The sequence below is a fragment of the Dipodomys merriami genome, unplaced genomic scaffold (genome assembly GCF_024711535.1).
Source record: "Dipodomys merriami isolate MVZ:Mamm:240054 unplaced genomic scaffold, mDipMer1.0.p SCAF_1, whole genome shotgun sequence".
Lineage (NCBI taxonomy): Eukaryota > Metazoa > Chordata > Mammalia > Rodentia > Heteromyidae > Dipodomys > Dipodomys merriami.
In genome coordinates this window covers 98,626,852-98,639,371 of record NW_027202270.1, presented here as the reverse complement: position 1 = coordinate 98,639,371, position 12,520 = coordinate 98,626,852, and the positions used below count along the sequence as shown (strand labels likewise).

Sequence of the window (12,520 nt, the reverse complement as noted above, 5' to 3'; positions counted from 1 at the left end):
AGATTTAGGTTTGATGTTAAGGTCTTTAATGCATTTTGAGTTGATGTTAGTGCATGGTGACAGGCTGGGGTCCACTTTTAGTTTTCTGCATGTGGCCTCCCAGTTTTCCCAGCACCAGTAGTTGAAGAGGCTGGGTTTCTTCCATTGTATGTCTTTGGCTCTTTTGTCAAATATCAGCTGACTGTAGGCGTGTGGTTTTATTTCTGGATCTTCTATTCTATTGGTCTTTGGGTCTGTTTTCGTGCCAGTACCAGGCTGCCTTTGTTATTATGGCTCTATAGTAGAGTTTGAAGTCTGGCATCGAGATCCCTCCCATGTTGTCTTTTATGCCTAGAATTTTTTTGGTTATTCTAGGTCTTTCGTCGTTCCATATGCACTTTTGGACTGTTTTCTGTATTTCAGAAATGTGTATCATTGGGATTTTAATAGGAATTGCATTGACTTTGTATATTAATTTTGGCAGTATGGCCATTTCACTATATTTTCTGCCTATCCAAGAGTATGGAAGGTCTTTCCATTTCCTGGTTTGCTCTGTAATTTCTTTAAGTTTTTATAGTTTTAATTAAATAGTTCTTTTACATCTTTAGTTAGGTTAATTCCTAAATATTTTGTTTTTTGGTGGGTTATTGTGAATGGGGTTGCTTCCTTTATTTCCCTTTCTGCTTGTATACTGTTGGTGTACAGGAAGGCGATTGATTTTTGTGGTTTGATTTTGTATCCTGCTACTTTGTCAAAGTGGTTTATAAGTTCTAAGAGTTTGGGGGTAGAGTTTTTGGGATCATGGAGGTATAGTATCATGTCATCTGCAAAAGGATAATTTAACTTCTTCCTTTCCTATGCAGATCCCATTAATGTCTTTTTTCTTAATGCTCTGGCTAAGGATTCCAGTATTTTGGAGTGGAGGCAGTGGGCATCCTTGTCTTGTTCCTGATTTTAGGAGAATTGGTTGTAGTTTTTCCCATCAAGTATAATATTGGTTATTGGTCTGTCATTTATGGCTTTTATTGTTTTAAGGAATGTTCCTTCTATCCTATTTTCTCCAGAGCTTTTAACATGAATGAATGTTTTATCTTATCAAAAGCCTTTTCTGCATCATGTGGCTCTTGACCTTGGATCTGTTGATGTGTTGGATTACATTTATTGATTTGTGTATGTTAAACCACCCCTGCATCTCTGGGATGAAGCCTACTTGGTCTTAGTGTTTGATTTTTAAAATGTGTTTCTGGATTCTGTTAGCTAGAATTTTGTTAATGATCTTTGCATCTGTGTTCATCAAGGAGATTGGTCTGTAGTTCTTTTTTTGTTGGATCTTTGCCTGGTTTGGGGATGAGTGTGATATTGGCATCGTAGAATGAGTTTGGGATAGCTCCTTCTTTTTCTATTTCTCTGAAGAGCTTGAAGAGTATGGGTATTAGTTCTTCTGTAAGGGTCTTATAGAATTCCATTGTTGAATCCATCTGGTCCTGAGCTTTTCCTTGTTGGAAGACTTCTGATTTCTTCCTGTATCTTGTAAGATATTGGCTTATTTGACTTATTTCTTTGTTCAGTTTGGGCAACTTGTATTTCTCTAAAAATGCATCCATTTGTGCTAGGTTTTCCGTTTGGAAATTCTTCCTTTTCTTTCTTGGTTTTTTTTTTTTTTTTTCCCCACCTCCTGTTTTTCTCTGGGTGTTCGTCTTTCTGTTGTTGTTGGTCTCTTGGGGAAATTAAGCGTTGGAACTCAAACTCTTTGGTTGGAAAGAGCTGTGGTGTTTCCTTACTGTCCCGTCACATTTTGGTCCCCCCTCCAATTCTTATATTCTTGACCTCTTAACCCACATGATTAAGTTGCCTGGAAACAATTTGGTCTTTTTTGGGCATTGCTAAAAGCCATGTTAGATGTTAAGTTATGTTAGATGAGTTTGGAGCCAGCCTGGGCTACGTAGTGAAATCTTCTAAAACAAAAAAGTAGAATTTTTATACTCTGATTGGTCTGGGGTCCACATCCACATGACTTTTGTAGTCTATTCCTTGCTATTCTTCGAGGTAGTTCTTTCCCCAGTCTTGAGTATCTTTCTTGTTTGCTGACAGGATAAGTCTTCCTCTGAGTGACAAAGAACACTCTGCTGAGCTCCAGGGTCTTGTGTAACCTGAGTTCTGGTACTCAACGTGGAAGGCTGTGGCCATTTCTGTCCCCCTGGATTCCAGAACTGTTTCTTCAGCTAATGGAGGCTGATGGTCTTTCTCCATCTAGGGTCCTCCTTTCTGGGACAATAGGCTAGGCCATCTTAGAAATCACCATGCTTATTGATGGTCTGCAAGTCCTACACAATCTTTGTTGTTGGTACTGGCATCTTAAGAACCTGGTTTCATATATTCTGTCCAGTTTTAGAATTTTTTTTCTGATGGGAGGGTGAACCTGGTACCTAGACCCATCTTGGCTGAGTAGTAGTTTCTACTTCCCTCTTTTACTGTATGCAGACATACAGTAACATCTCGTTTATTCCTCGCATTGAGGTTTTCACTCCCCCCCTCCATCAGTTTTGGCAGAGCTTTGTTTTTTCACTTATCAATCAGCTCAGGCTGATTTAAGCAACAGACTTGTTGCTTAAAGAATGGACAGCTGCCCGCATTTCTCATCAGCAGGGCTGAATTCTGGCTTTCAGCTGTTCACCTTCTTACTGGTTCTTACATGGCCATTGAGTCCTGTAGGATTAGTACCTTACTCTAGGGCCTCATTTAACCTTAATTATTTCCTCTACTGGAGGTGGTTATGTTGTTCACTTGACTTGTGACAAGTTATAATTTATTCACTTGTCACTGATTCCGTTTCAATTCTGGTCATTATTTCATTTTTATATTTTATGTTGATTTTATAACTTCTTAATTATGGCTGCTGTATTAGTTGCTCTATTAGTCTTTCTTACTATGTTGAAATTCATGAGGCTAGGTACTTTAAACAGGAAAGGATTACTCAGCTCAGTTTTGGAGGAGGTTCAAGGGCATGGTGCTACTGTCAGCTTTGTCCTGGTGAAGGAGTCCATCACATTGGCAGGGTACGAGTGACCTGCAGTGATTCAGGGACTTGGCTCACTCCTTTCTAATAACCCTCTGGTATAGACTAACCAGATTCCACAGAAAGTAATTCCTTCAAAGGAAGTGGCCACAGTGACTTCCCAGTAGATGACACCACCTCCTAACACCACTGTGGACAGCCAGCATAGCACACCTGAATCCTTTAGCACATAATTTCTGACCCCCCCTTCTTTTGTATTGATTATGGGGCTTGAACTCAGGGCCTGGGCTCTGACCCTGAGTTCCTTTTGCCCAAGGCTCGTGCTCTACCACTTTAAGCCATAGCTCCACTTTTTTCTGGTGGTTTACTGGAGATTAGAGTCTCATGGACTTTCCTCTCCAGAGTGGCCTTGAACCATGATCCTCAGGTTGGACTGATCTCAGCCTCCTAAGTGTGAGCCACCAGTATGCAACTTCAGCCTTTTTTTTAAACTGTGAATATGCCTTAAAATTCTTTTCTGGCTATAGCATTGGCTATTAGTATGCGGTATTTTATGGCTGTTTATTATTCATTTCAAAATAGTTCTCAAAATGGTTTCACTTTTTCTAATGTTTTTGAATGGTGACGATTTTCCAATATAGGTTTTTGAATTGGAGGTCTTTTTATCAAAACCTCTTACATGGTGGTCTCAATATGCACAAAGTTATTTCAGTCTGACTTGCTGCTTCATGGCAAGATCAGATTTTAGGTATACTTCAGATTTTTGTATACTTCAATTGATTGTATATTTAGTAATTGTTGAGTGGTTATTGATATTATGACACTTCAGTGCTTCAATTACTTATGTCTGATTTGAATTAATAACGAATGCTTGACTGATCAACATTCCTTTTGGTGATGTATGCCAGGAAGCTTGCAACCTAAATATGTTCAATGCCTATTTTCATTACTTAGAACTTTGCAGGAGTGAGGAACATCTGTGTTCCAGGCTGTATAAAGCCAACAAAATCACTTAGTACAGGATAGGACAGATAAGACATAGATGCTTCTTGTTGGCTGCCTGTGCCTGTACTAAAAATTTTCCATGGCCTGTCAGGGGTAGTATATGATCCAAATGGCTCTTGGCAGAAAGTTTTCCCACCATGCTTTAGAGATGAATGCTGTAGATTTGTCCATTCCAAATCATGTTAGAGTTGCCCTATGAACATTATATACAGGGTGAATTTTAAAACTAAAATGCAAATAAATATTTGTGTAAGAGGGAGAAGAGACAGAGATAATGAAGTGGTTTTTAAAGTCTACATCTAAAATTTGGAGGCCATGTGGCAAAACAAGGAACTGTGAGAAAGTAGCTTTACAACTAAAATGTATATATGGTAGGGGATTTGTAAACCAGTCAAGTAATATTTGAATATGAAGACAAACTTTTACCAGCTTCAATCATAACCTATTAATTATTAATACTTTAATTTGTTCACATAGGGCTTTCCAGAAGTACTTTCCCATTTGTCAAACATAGGTCAAGGCATTGTAGTTAGTGTATGTCTGTAATTCCAGGTTGGGGGGAAGGGGAGATTAGTATAAAAAAAAAAGCATAAAACTTAGATAGTAAAATAAATAAAACTAAAAAAGAGCCAGCCCTGGACTAAGGAAAAAAAAAGGTAGGGTGGTGGGGAGGGTGTAAAAATACCAAATGTTATTTCTGAAATGCTTTATTTTTAAAATCAGTATACATTATCTTAAGTATAGAATTTCTTAAAAATGAACAAATAACTGAATTTCACTTTTAGATTGTTATGGACAAGGAAATATCTAGTTCTTTTGACTTTTTACATTGATCCATATTTCAAGATGATTATCACAGTAAGGTTCTTCTGTGTTACTTTTGCCCAAGTTGGGATAGCTAAAACAAAACAAAACATAAAATTATTGCTTTCTTTTGTATATCATGAGTGTAAATATTCAAATACATTTATAAATACCCTAGGAACTTCAACAATTTAGATTTCCTGTTTATTCATTACATTTGTAGAATAATAATAAATTCTAATTTTACAACTGACACATTTTAAATGTTTACAAACACACACTACACATGTTTAATATTTGTAGCAATTTTACTGTGGACATAAATTCCCTAGTTTCTTTTTTCTAAAAGAAGGAAAAGCTTTCAATTTTGGAATGCTTGTTAAACTACTGGATCAATTTTCCCAGATATAATAATTGTAAACTTTAAACAAAAATGCAAAAAATCAACTACCCAAAAGAGTGGTAATTGACAGCAGACTCTAGAGAAGGGGCAGCACTTGGCATTGGGATGGGTACCAGGTGGTTTGCTCTTAGTCTGAAGGCAGAGTGTAGTGGGTATTACATTGGTCAGCTAGAACTCCAGTAGAAACCTTCCATCTTTCTTGTTTAGGGCAACTAAGGCTAGTAGAAAGTGAACATGGAAATCCTAGAAAGGAGCCAGAGAGTGAAGAAACCTTAAATTTAGACTTCTCCTAAATCTATGACAAAACCCCAGAATGAACAGGAGAGAGACTAGGAGATGTGAGTGACCCAATAATCAGTAATGATGTTTGGGGAAATGGAATTCAGTCTCAAAAATAACATCCATAAAAGTGAGGATGCAATGGAAAGTGAGTGAATCTGAGAAGAAACAGGCAATGTGATTCACCCTCTGGAGGAAAGAACATGGGAGGTAACTATAGGGGGAAGAGTTGTTAATGTTGTCAATAACAACTACCTTCAGTAAAGAATGCTCAGATAAGAAAATTCCAGAATTGGTAAATACAACATGTTTTACGTAGAAAAGAAATAAAAACAATATAGAGAAATATAAGATATATTCTAAGAAATGTACTGTTAGCTAAGCACACTTTGGTATTATGACTATGAAATTACCTTAAGTGGTTTAGCTATTAAGGCTACAAACCTATACAACATGTAACTTTACTGAATACTGTAGGCATCTGGAGCATAATGGTTAAATATTTCTATTAATCTACTCATTGTGAATGTGAAGGGTCAGAACATTGATAACTACACTGAATTTTAAAATGTATTATTAGTATTATTGCAAACAACTCTGTGCTATCCACTTCATAAACTGGTAACCACAAATCTAAGGCAATGGGTTGCCTTAGAGACTTTTCAGCTCTGATATAATCTGTTGTAAGCATCATGTGACAAATGACTATGTAAAAGGAGTCCTGAAAGAGGAAACAGACTAGCATAAAACATTCATAATGGCTAAAAATTTGAAATTTCGTGAAAATATAAATACACAGGACTGGTGGTGTAGGTCAATGGTAGAGTGCTTTCCTACCACTGGCGAGGGCCTGACTTGATCCCAAGCACTGAAAACATAAACCACAAGCTTGAAAAACAGTACATTTAATGAATTGAAATGATTACTGACTCCCTCTCAAAAACACTGGTAGCCAGAAGACAAGTATCTTTAAAGTATTGAAAACCTCATTATTACTTGTAAAAATGTTAAAATTTTTTTTTCAGGTAATCTTTGTGGGGAGACTATCACTGCTTCAATCTCACTGCTTGTTAGGGGTCTGTTTAAGTGGATTATGTCTTCTTGGTTCATATGCATCTATTGACTTTTTTGTGTGTATGTATGTGTGTACAGGTTCTATAGGGCCTGGGCACTGTTCCCTGAGCTATTGTGCTCAAGGCTAGCACTTGAGCCATAGTTCCACTTGTGTGTGTTTTTTTTTTCAGTTAATTGGAGATATAACCTCATGGACTTTCTTGCCTGGGCTGGCTTTGAACCATGATCTTTAGATCATATCCTTGAGTGGCCTCAGCCACCAGTGTCTGGCCTCAGTATAGGATTTTAAGATAATTCTTTTGGGGTCTGGGAAGGTGGCCCAGTGGTAGGGTGCCTTGAATGCATGAGGCCCTGGATTGGATTCCTCAGCAACACATAGGCAGAAAAAGCCAGATGTGGTGCTGTGGCTCAAGTGGTAGAGTGCTAGCCTTGAGCTGAAGAGCTGAGGGACAGTGCCCAGGCCCAGAGTTCAGGCCCCACGACCAACAAAAACAAACAAACAAAAATAATACTTTTTTATAAAATCTTTTGGATTTCCTTGATAATTTTTGTAATGTTTCTTTTTTCATCACTGATTTTGTTTTGTATCTTTTCTCTTTTGGTCAAATTAGCTAGGAGTCTGGCAATTTTTTGAAAGAAGCAGCTTTTGGTTTCATTGATTTTTATTACCTTTCTGCATCTAGTGGTTTTGGGTTGTTAGTTTCTATTTTCTGTCAGTTTTAATTGTATCCTAAGGTTATTTACTTGAGTAGTTTCTGTTCTATTTAGGTAGGTGCTTCGAGTCTGAACTGTCCTTTCAACACTGCTTTGGCTGGACCCTGGAAGCTCTCTCATAGGATGTGCTTTCATTTTCTTCGGTTTGCAGGCACTTTTTTGATTTCTCCCTTTAAGTCTTTTTTTGTTGGTCATGGGGCTTGAACTCTGGGCCTGGGCACTGTCCCTCAGCTCTTCAGCTTATGGCTTAGTGCTCTACTACTTGACCCACAGCGCCACTTTGGTTTTCTGGTGGTTTATGGAGATTAGGTCTCACAGACTTTGCTGCCTGGGCTAGCTTTGAACTGTGATCCTCAGATCTCAGTCTCCTGAGTAGCTAGGATTACAGGCGTGAGTCACTGGTGCCCGGTGTCCCTTTAGTTCTTGAGTGACCCAACTGCTGTTCAACAGTGTTTTGTGTTTGAGCATTTTTTGTAGTACCTTTGGAGTTCTAGTTTAATTCCATTGTAGTCAGAAGACAGGGAGTTACTTCATTTAATTCTTAGGTGTCTTTTGGTGAGAATGGAGTGTTAACACTTTCTCCAAAATACATAATACTTTAGGCTATAAAGCAAGACAATATACAAGAAAACTAAGAGTTTCTTGTATCTTATCAGATTACAATGGAATAAAATTAGATAGCAAGAGCAACTATAGAGACCATACAAGCACGGAGATTAAATAAAATTCACTTTTGCATTGCCAGTGTGTCACTGAAGAAATTCCTACAAGCAAATGAAAACAAAATGTAACCTGTAGGATACTGAAAAGGCATCAAGAGGGAAGTTTACAGCTATGAGTACCTGTATTAAAAGTTATAATGATAAGGGCAGAAAAATATACAAACTTATTCCAGTCTATTGGAATGAATCTAAAAGGAAACAGATTTAATACATATTTTAACAAAAGTGAACCAAGAGAAATATGAACAGGTATTATCGGTATTGAGCAATGAAGACTCTCTCAACAAAGAAGAGCCTTTGAATAGGTAAATTCATTGCCAAATTATATTCTATCGATAAAGAACTAACACCAAGGTACCTCAAACTATACTATAAAATAGAAAAGGAACACTTCCAATACTACTACTACTACTACTACTACTACTACTGGTTTCTAAACCAGTAGTAGTATTATTCTGATACTAAAACTAGATAAGGACACAACAACAACAAAAAAACAATTGACCAATTCCCTTGATAAATGATACAGAAATCCTCAATAACATACGTACAAACTGAATTTAAGAACTCATTATAAGGACTATACATCATGATCAAGTTTGTTTCATTTCAGGATGCAAGGATGGTTCATCATACTGTGTAACTGAATAAATATAGTAAATAATTGGAATAAAAACCAGTAATAAAAAAAATCACATACAATCATTTCAGTAGATTCAGAAAAAGCACTGGGCAAAAATCAACATCCCTTCATTAAAAAAGTAAAATGCCCTGAAAAAATTAGGAAGAGAAGGGGCATGAATGACAGAGCTATATGCAACAAACCTATAGATAACACTGAAGCCACTTTCTCTAAAATCAAGAATGAGACAAAAGTGTCCTCTCTTCCATTCTTCAATACAGCACTTAAATTCCTAGCTGGAGCAATGAGACAAGAGAAACAAAAGGATACATATAGGAAAGGAAGAAATCACAATATTCCTTTTTGTGGATGACAACCTATATTTAAAAGGCTAAAAAAAAGACTACACCAGAAATTTCTTAGATCTGATAAGACTATTAGCAAAGTAACAGGATATAAAATGTACACCCCCAAATCAGTACCTTTCCTGTATACTAATAATGGATATAATGAGAAAATAATCAGGAACACAAATGCTAGGTATAAACAACTGAGGTGGTGAAGGAAAGACCTCTACCATAGAAACAGAAGATATTAGAAGATGCAAATACCACCTGCACTCATAGACTGGTAGACTTAGGAATCTGTAGATTCAATGTCATTCTAATCAAAATTCCAATGACATTTACAGAAACAGAAAAATCAAACCTAAAATTCATATGGAAGCATAAAAGACTGAATAATTGAAGCAATTCAGCAAAAAGAACAATGTTACTATTGTTAATAGCTATTATCATTTATAACTCTGTTCTCACCTGAGCACATACTACTGACCAACAAAGTGAATCTCTCAGGGTCAATACATTATATAGTTGGCAATGTCAGACAACTGAAATGCTGAATTCCAATTATGCCTAAATTAGTACCCTATTGTGATTTTAAACTTCGTGAATTTATCTTTTCATCAAAACTTGGCACACAAAAAATGCTTCCTATCAGAATTTTCCTTATAGTTGCCCATGGCAAATTCTTCTAGCTATTTGGCTTTTGTTCAGATGAATAAATGTTTCTCTTTCTCTCACAAAAGGTTAGTTATCAACCTTAGGGTATGTTAAGGGAAAGAAAAGCTATAAAAATAAATAAATAATAAATAAATATATAGTATAAGATCTTATATATATTATGAAAAGGTGTACTTTACCTGTTTTATGAACTGTGTAGCATTGAAAAGTTCACTGCATCCATATAAGATGTGCTTGCCTTGCTTCCCCTATAAAACATCAGAGAGCAAATTGAGAAGCAAATGAGCAACAACAAATATTTTTAATGTATCCATGAAAAGGTATTAGCCTGCAAGGACCTTTTTTGGTTATTCTTAAGGTCTTTGTGGGAGTGGATTTTAGTGTATACATGGTATCTTGAAATAAAAATAAAGAATGAGATGGGCGTAAGAATACTTTTCTTACTGAACTAAAACAAAGAATCCTATGATTACCAGATCTCAAAGGACAATTACGTATACAATCTTAAAGCAACATACTTTCAATGTAGGATCTATGCTGAAGAAAATAATCTTTGTTTTGTTAGGCTGAAGGTAGGATGTAATCAGGCAGTATGGATTGTTATTTCAGTCTCACTTTGTGGCATAGTATTTATATACTGATATGAATTTTATTTCTGCTTTGATAATTCAGGTTAAATCTTTGTTTTTGGAGACAAAGTCTTATTATGTAGCTAAGGTTCCAACTCTTGGTCTTCTTGCCTTGTTGGCTTTGAGTGCTGGGATTACAGGCATGTACCATGTACCATGTACCACTATGCCTGGTCAGATAAGTCTTTTTACGCTGAAATTCTTATGTGTAATGTGAATTTCGAGGTAAATTAAGAATTCTTCTGTAAAATCCAAAATTGTATCCCATTAGGTAATTTGACAATTCATCAAGGCACATGGACAATTGCTCTGTGCTATATGAGGTTATGATAGAGAGAAAAGCGAGCATAAGGTAACGTTAGAGGAGTCCCACACTTTTGGACCTCAGTCTCAGCAGTACAGGACACATTTTTAACGATGAATTGTTAAGATCACTTTAGACAAACTAAGTGGAGCTCCAGTTTGTTGATAGAGAGGTCTTTGACGCAATTATCTCTCTTGACCACTTGGTCAATCAGGCCTACATGCCAGGTTCAACAGAAGAAACCAGTTGTGAAGGAACTCTCAACGTTTTCTAGTTAGTAAACAGTGCTGGCAAGGTAGTGCAGGTTCCCTCTGATCACTCAGACCCTAGCACAGATAAGATTTGTTTCATTCAAGTGTGGCCAAATGTCAGCACCATGTTTCCTGATCTTCATCAGCATTCTTACGTCATAGCATTTATACAACAGAAAAGAACATCAAAATACAAACCACTTAATGAGCATATGTATAAGTTTAAACATTGTGTCTCATGAAATGCTCTTGTAAACTTGTTTCAGTCACGTACTACTGTCCTGAGATCCTTTCTCCTCCTGACCCTGTTGAATTTGATGAAGTATACCAACACATTTATTAATGAAACAGTTTTTCTAAATCCATTCACTTGGTATAAGAAGATCTGTTGTGGTTTTTTTTTTTTTTGTTGGGTTTTATTATTATTTTAAGAGGAGGAGGAGGAAGAGGAGGAGGAGGAGGAAGAGGAGGAGGAGGAGGAAGAGGAAACAAAGCGGGAGGAAGAAGAAGAGGAAGAGCAGGAAGAGGAAGAAGAGAAAGCAGGAGGAGGAGGAAGAGGAGGAGAAGAAAGAGGAGGAGGAGCAGGAGGAGGAAGAGGAGAAGAAAGAGGAGGAGGAGCAGGAGGAGGAAGAGGAGAAGAAAGAGGAGGAGGAGCAGGAGGAGGAAGAGGAAGAGGAGGAAGAGGAGGAAAAGCAGGAGGAAGAAGAGGAAGAGCAGGAGGAGGAGGAGCAGGAGGAAAAGGAGAAAGAAGAGGAGGAGGAAAAGGAGGAAGAGCAGGAAGAGGAAAAAGAGGAGCAGGAGGAGGAGCAAAGAAGGAGGAGGAGGAGCAAGAGGAGCAGGAGGGGGGAGGGGCAAGAAGAAGATGAGGAAGAACAGGAGGAGCAGGAGGAGGAATAACAGGGGGAGGAGGAGGAGGGAGGAGGAGGAACAGAAGGAGGGAGGAGGAGGAGCAGGAGGGAGGAGGGGCAAGAAGAAGAGGAAGAACAGGAGGAGCAGGAGGAGTAACAGGGGGAGAGGGAGGAGGAGGAGCAGAAGGAGGGAGGAGAGGCAAGAGGAAGAGGAGGAAGAGCAGGAGGAGCAGGAGGAGTAACAGGGGGAGAGGGAGGAGGAGGAGCAGAAGGAGGGAGCAGGAGGATCTGTTGTGGTTTTAAGTCAAATTCTTTTTTTGTTTTTTGGGGTCCGGTCGTGGGGCCTGAACTCTGGGCCTGGGTGCTGTCCCTCAGCTCTTCAGCTCAAGGCTAGCACTACCACTTGAGCCATAGCGCCACTTCCGGCTTTTTTCTTTTTGCTTATATGGTGCTGAGGAAATCGAACCCAGGGCCTCATGCATGCAAGGCAAGCGCTCTACCACTGAGCCACCTTCCCAGCCCTTAAGTCAAATTCTTAATACAACTGGTCATCAATATTAGCATTATTAAATGTCTGGATAAATCAGTTTGCAAGCTACTCTACTGCTGTAACACAGTTAAATTATGAATAATGGCAGTGGCACTGATGACTCTTATTCTAAACTGAAAAGGGAAAAAATAAAGCCAATTAAAAATGGACAAAAATCTGGATAGATATTTCTCAAAACATGATTTACAAATGGCCAATAACCCAATATGCTTGGGAAATGCAAAGGAAAACCACAGTTAGATACCATTTCATATCTACCAGGATTGTAATAATCACAAACAGGTCTTGGCAAAGGAGA

General features: G+C 37.8%; 1 protein-coding gene across 2 annotated transcripts in view; it reads right to left on the bottom strand.

The window, feature by feature from the left end:
• Nucleotides 1-4,500: 4,500 nt before the first annotated feature.
• The window catches only part of Scfd1 (sec1 family domain containing 1), a 98,508-nt gene continuing 90,488 nt past the window's right edge, over nucleotides 4,501-12,520 (bottom strand). For both annotated transcript variants that reach the window (XM_070026233.1, XM_070026223.1), the window contains 2 exons: nucleotides 9,820-9,888; nucleotides 4,501-4,898 (listed from right to left, as the gene is read on the bottom strand). In XM_070026233.1, the coding sequence (XP_069882334.1) occupies nucleotides 4,875-4,898; nucleotides 9,820-9,888 (93 nt within the window). In that variant the 3' untranslated portion in view covers nucleotides 4,501-4,874. The remainder of the gene's footprint in view (nucleotides 4,899-9,819; nucleotides 9,889-12,520) is intronic.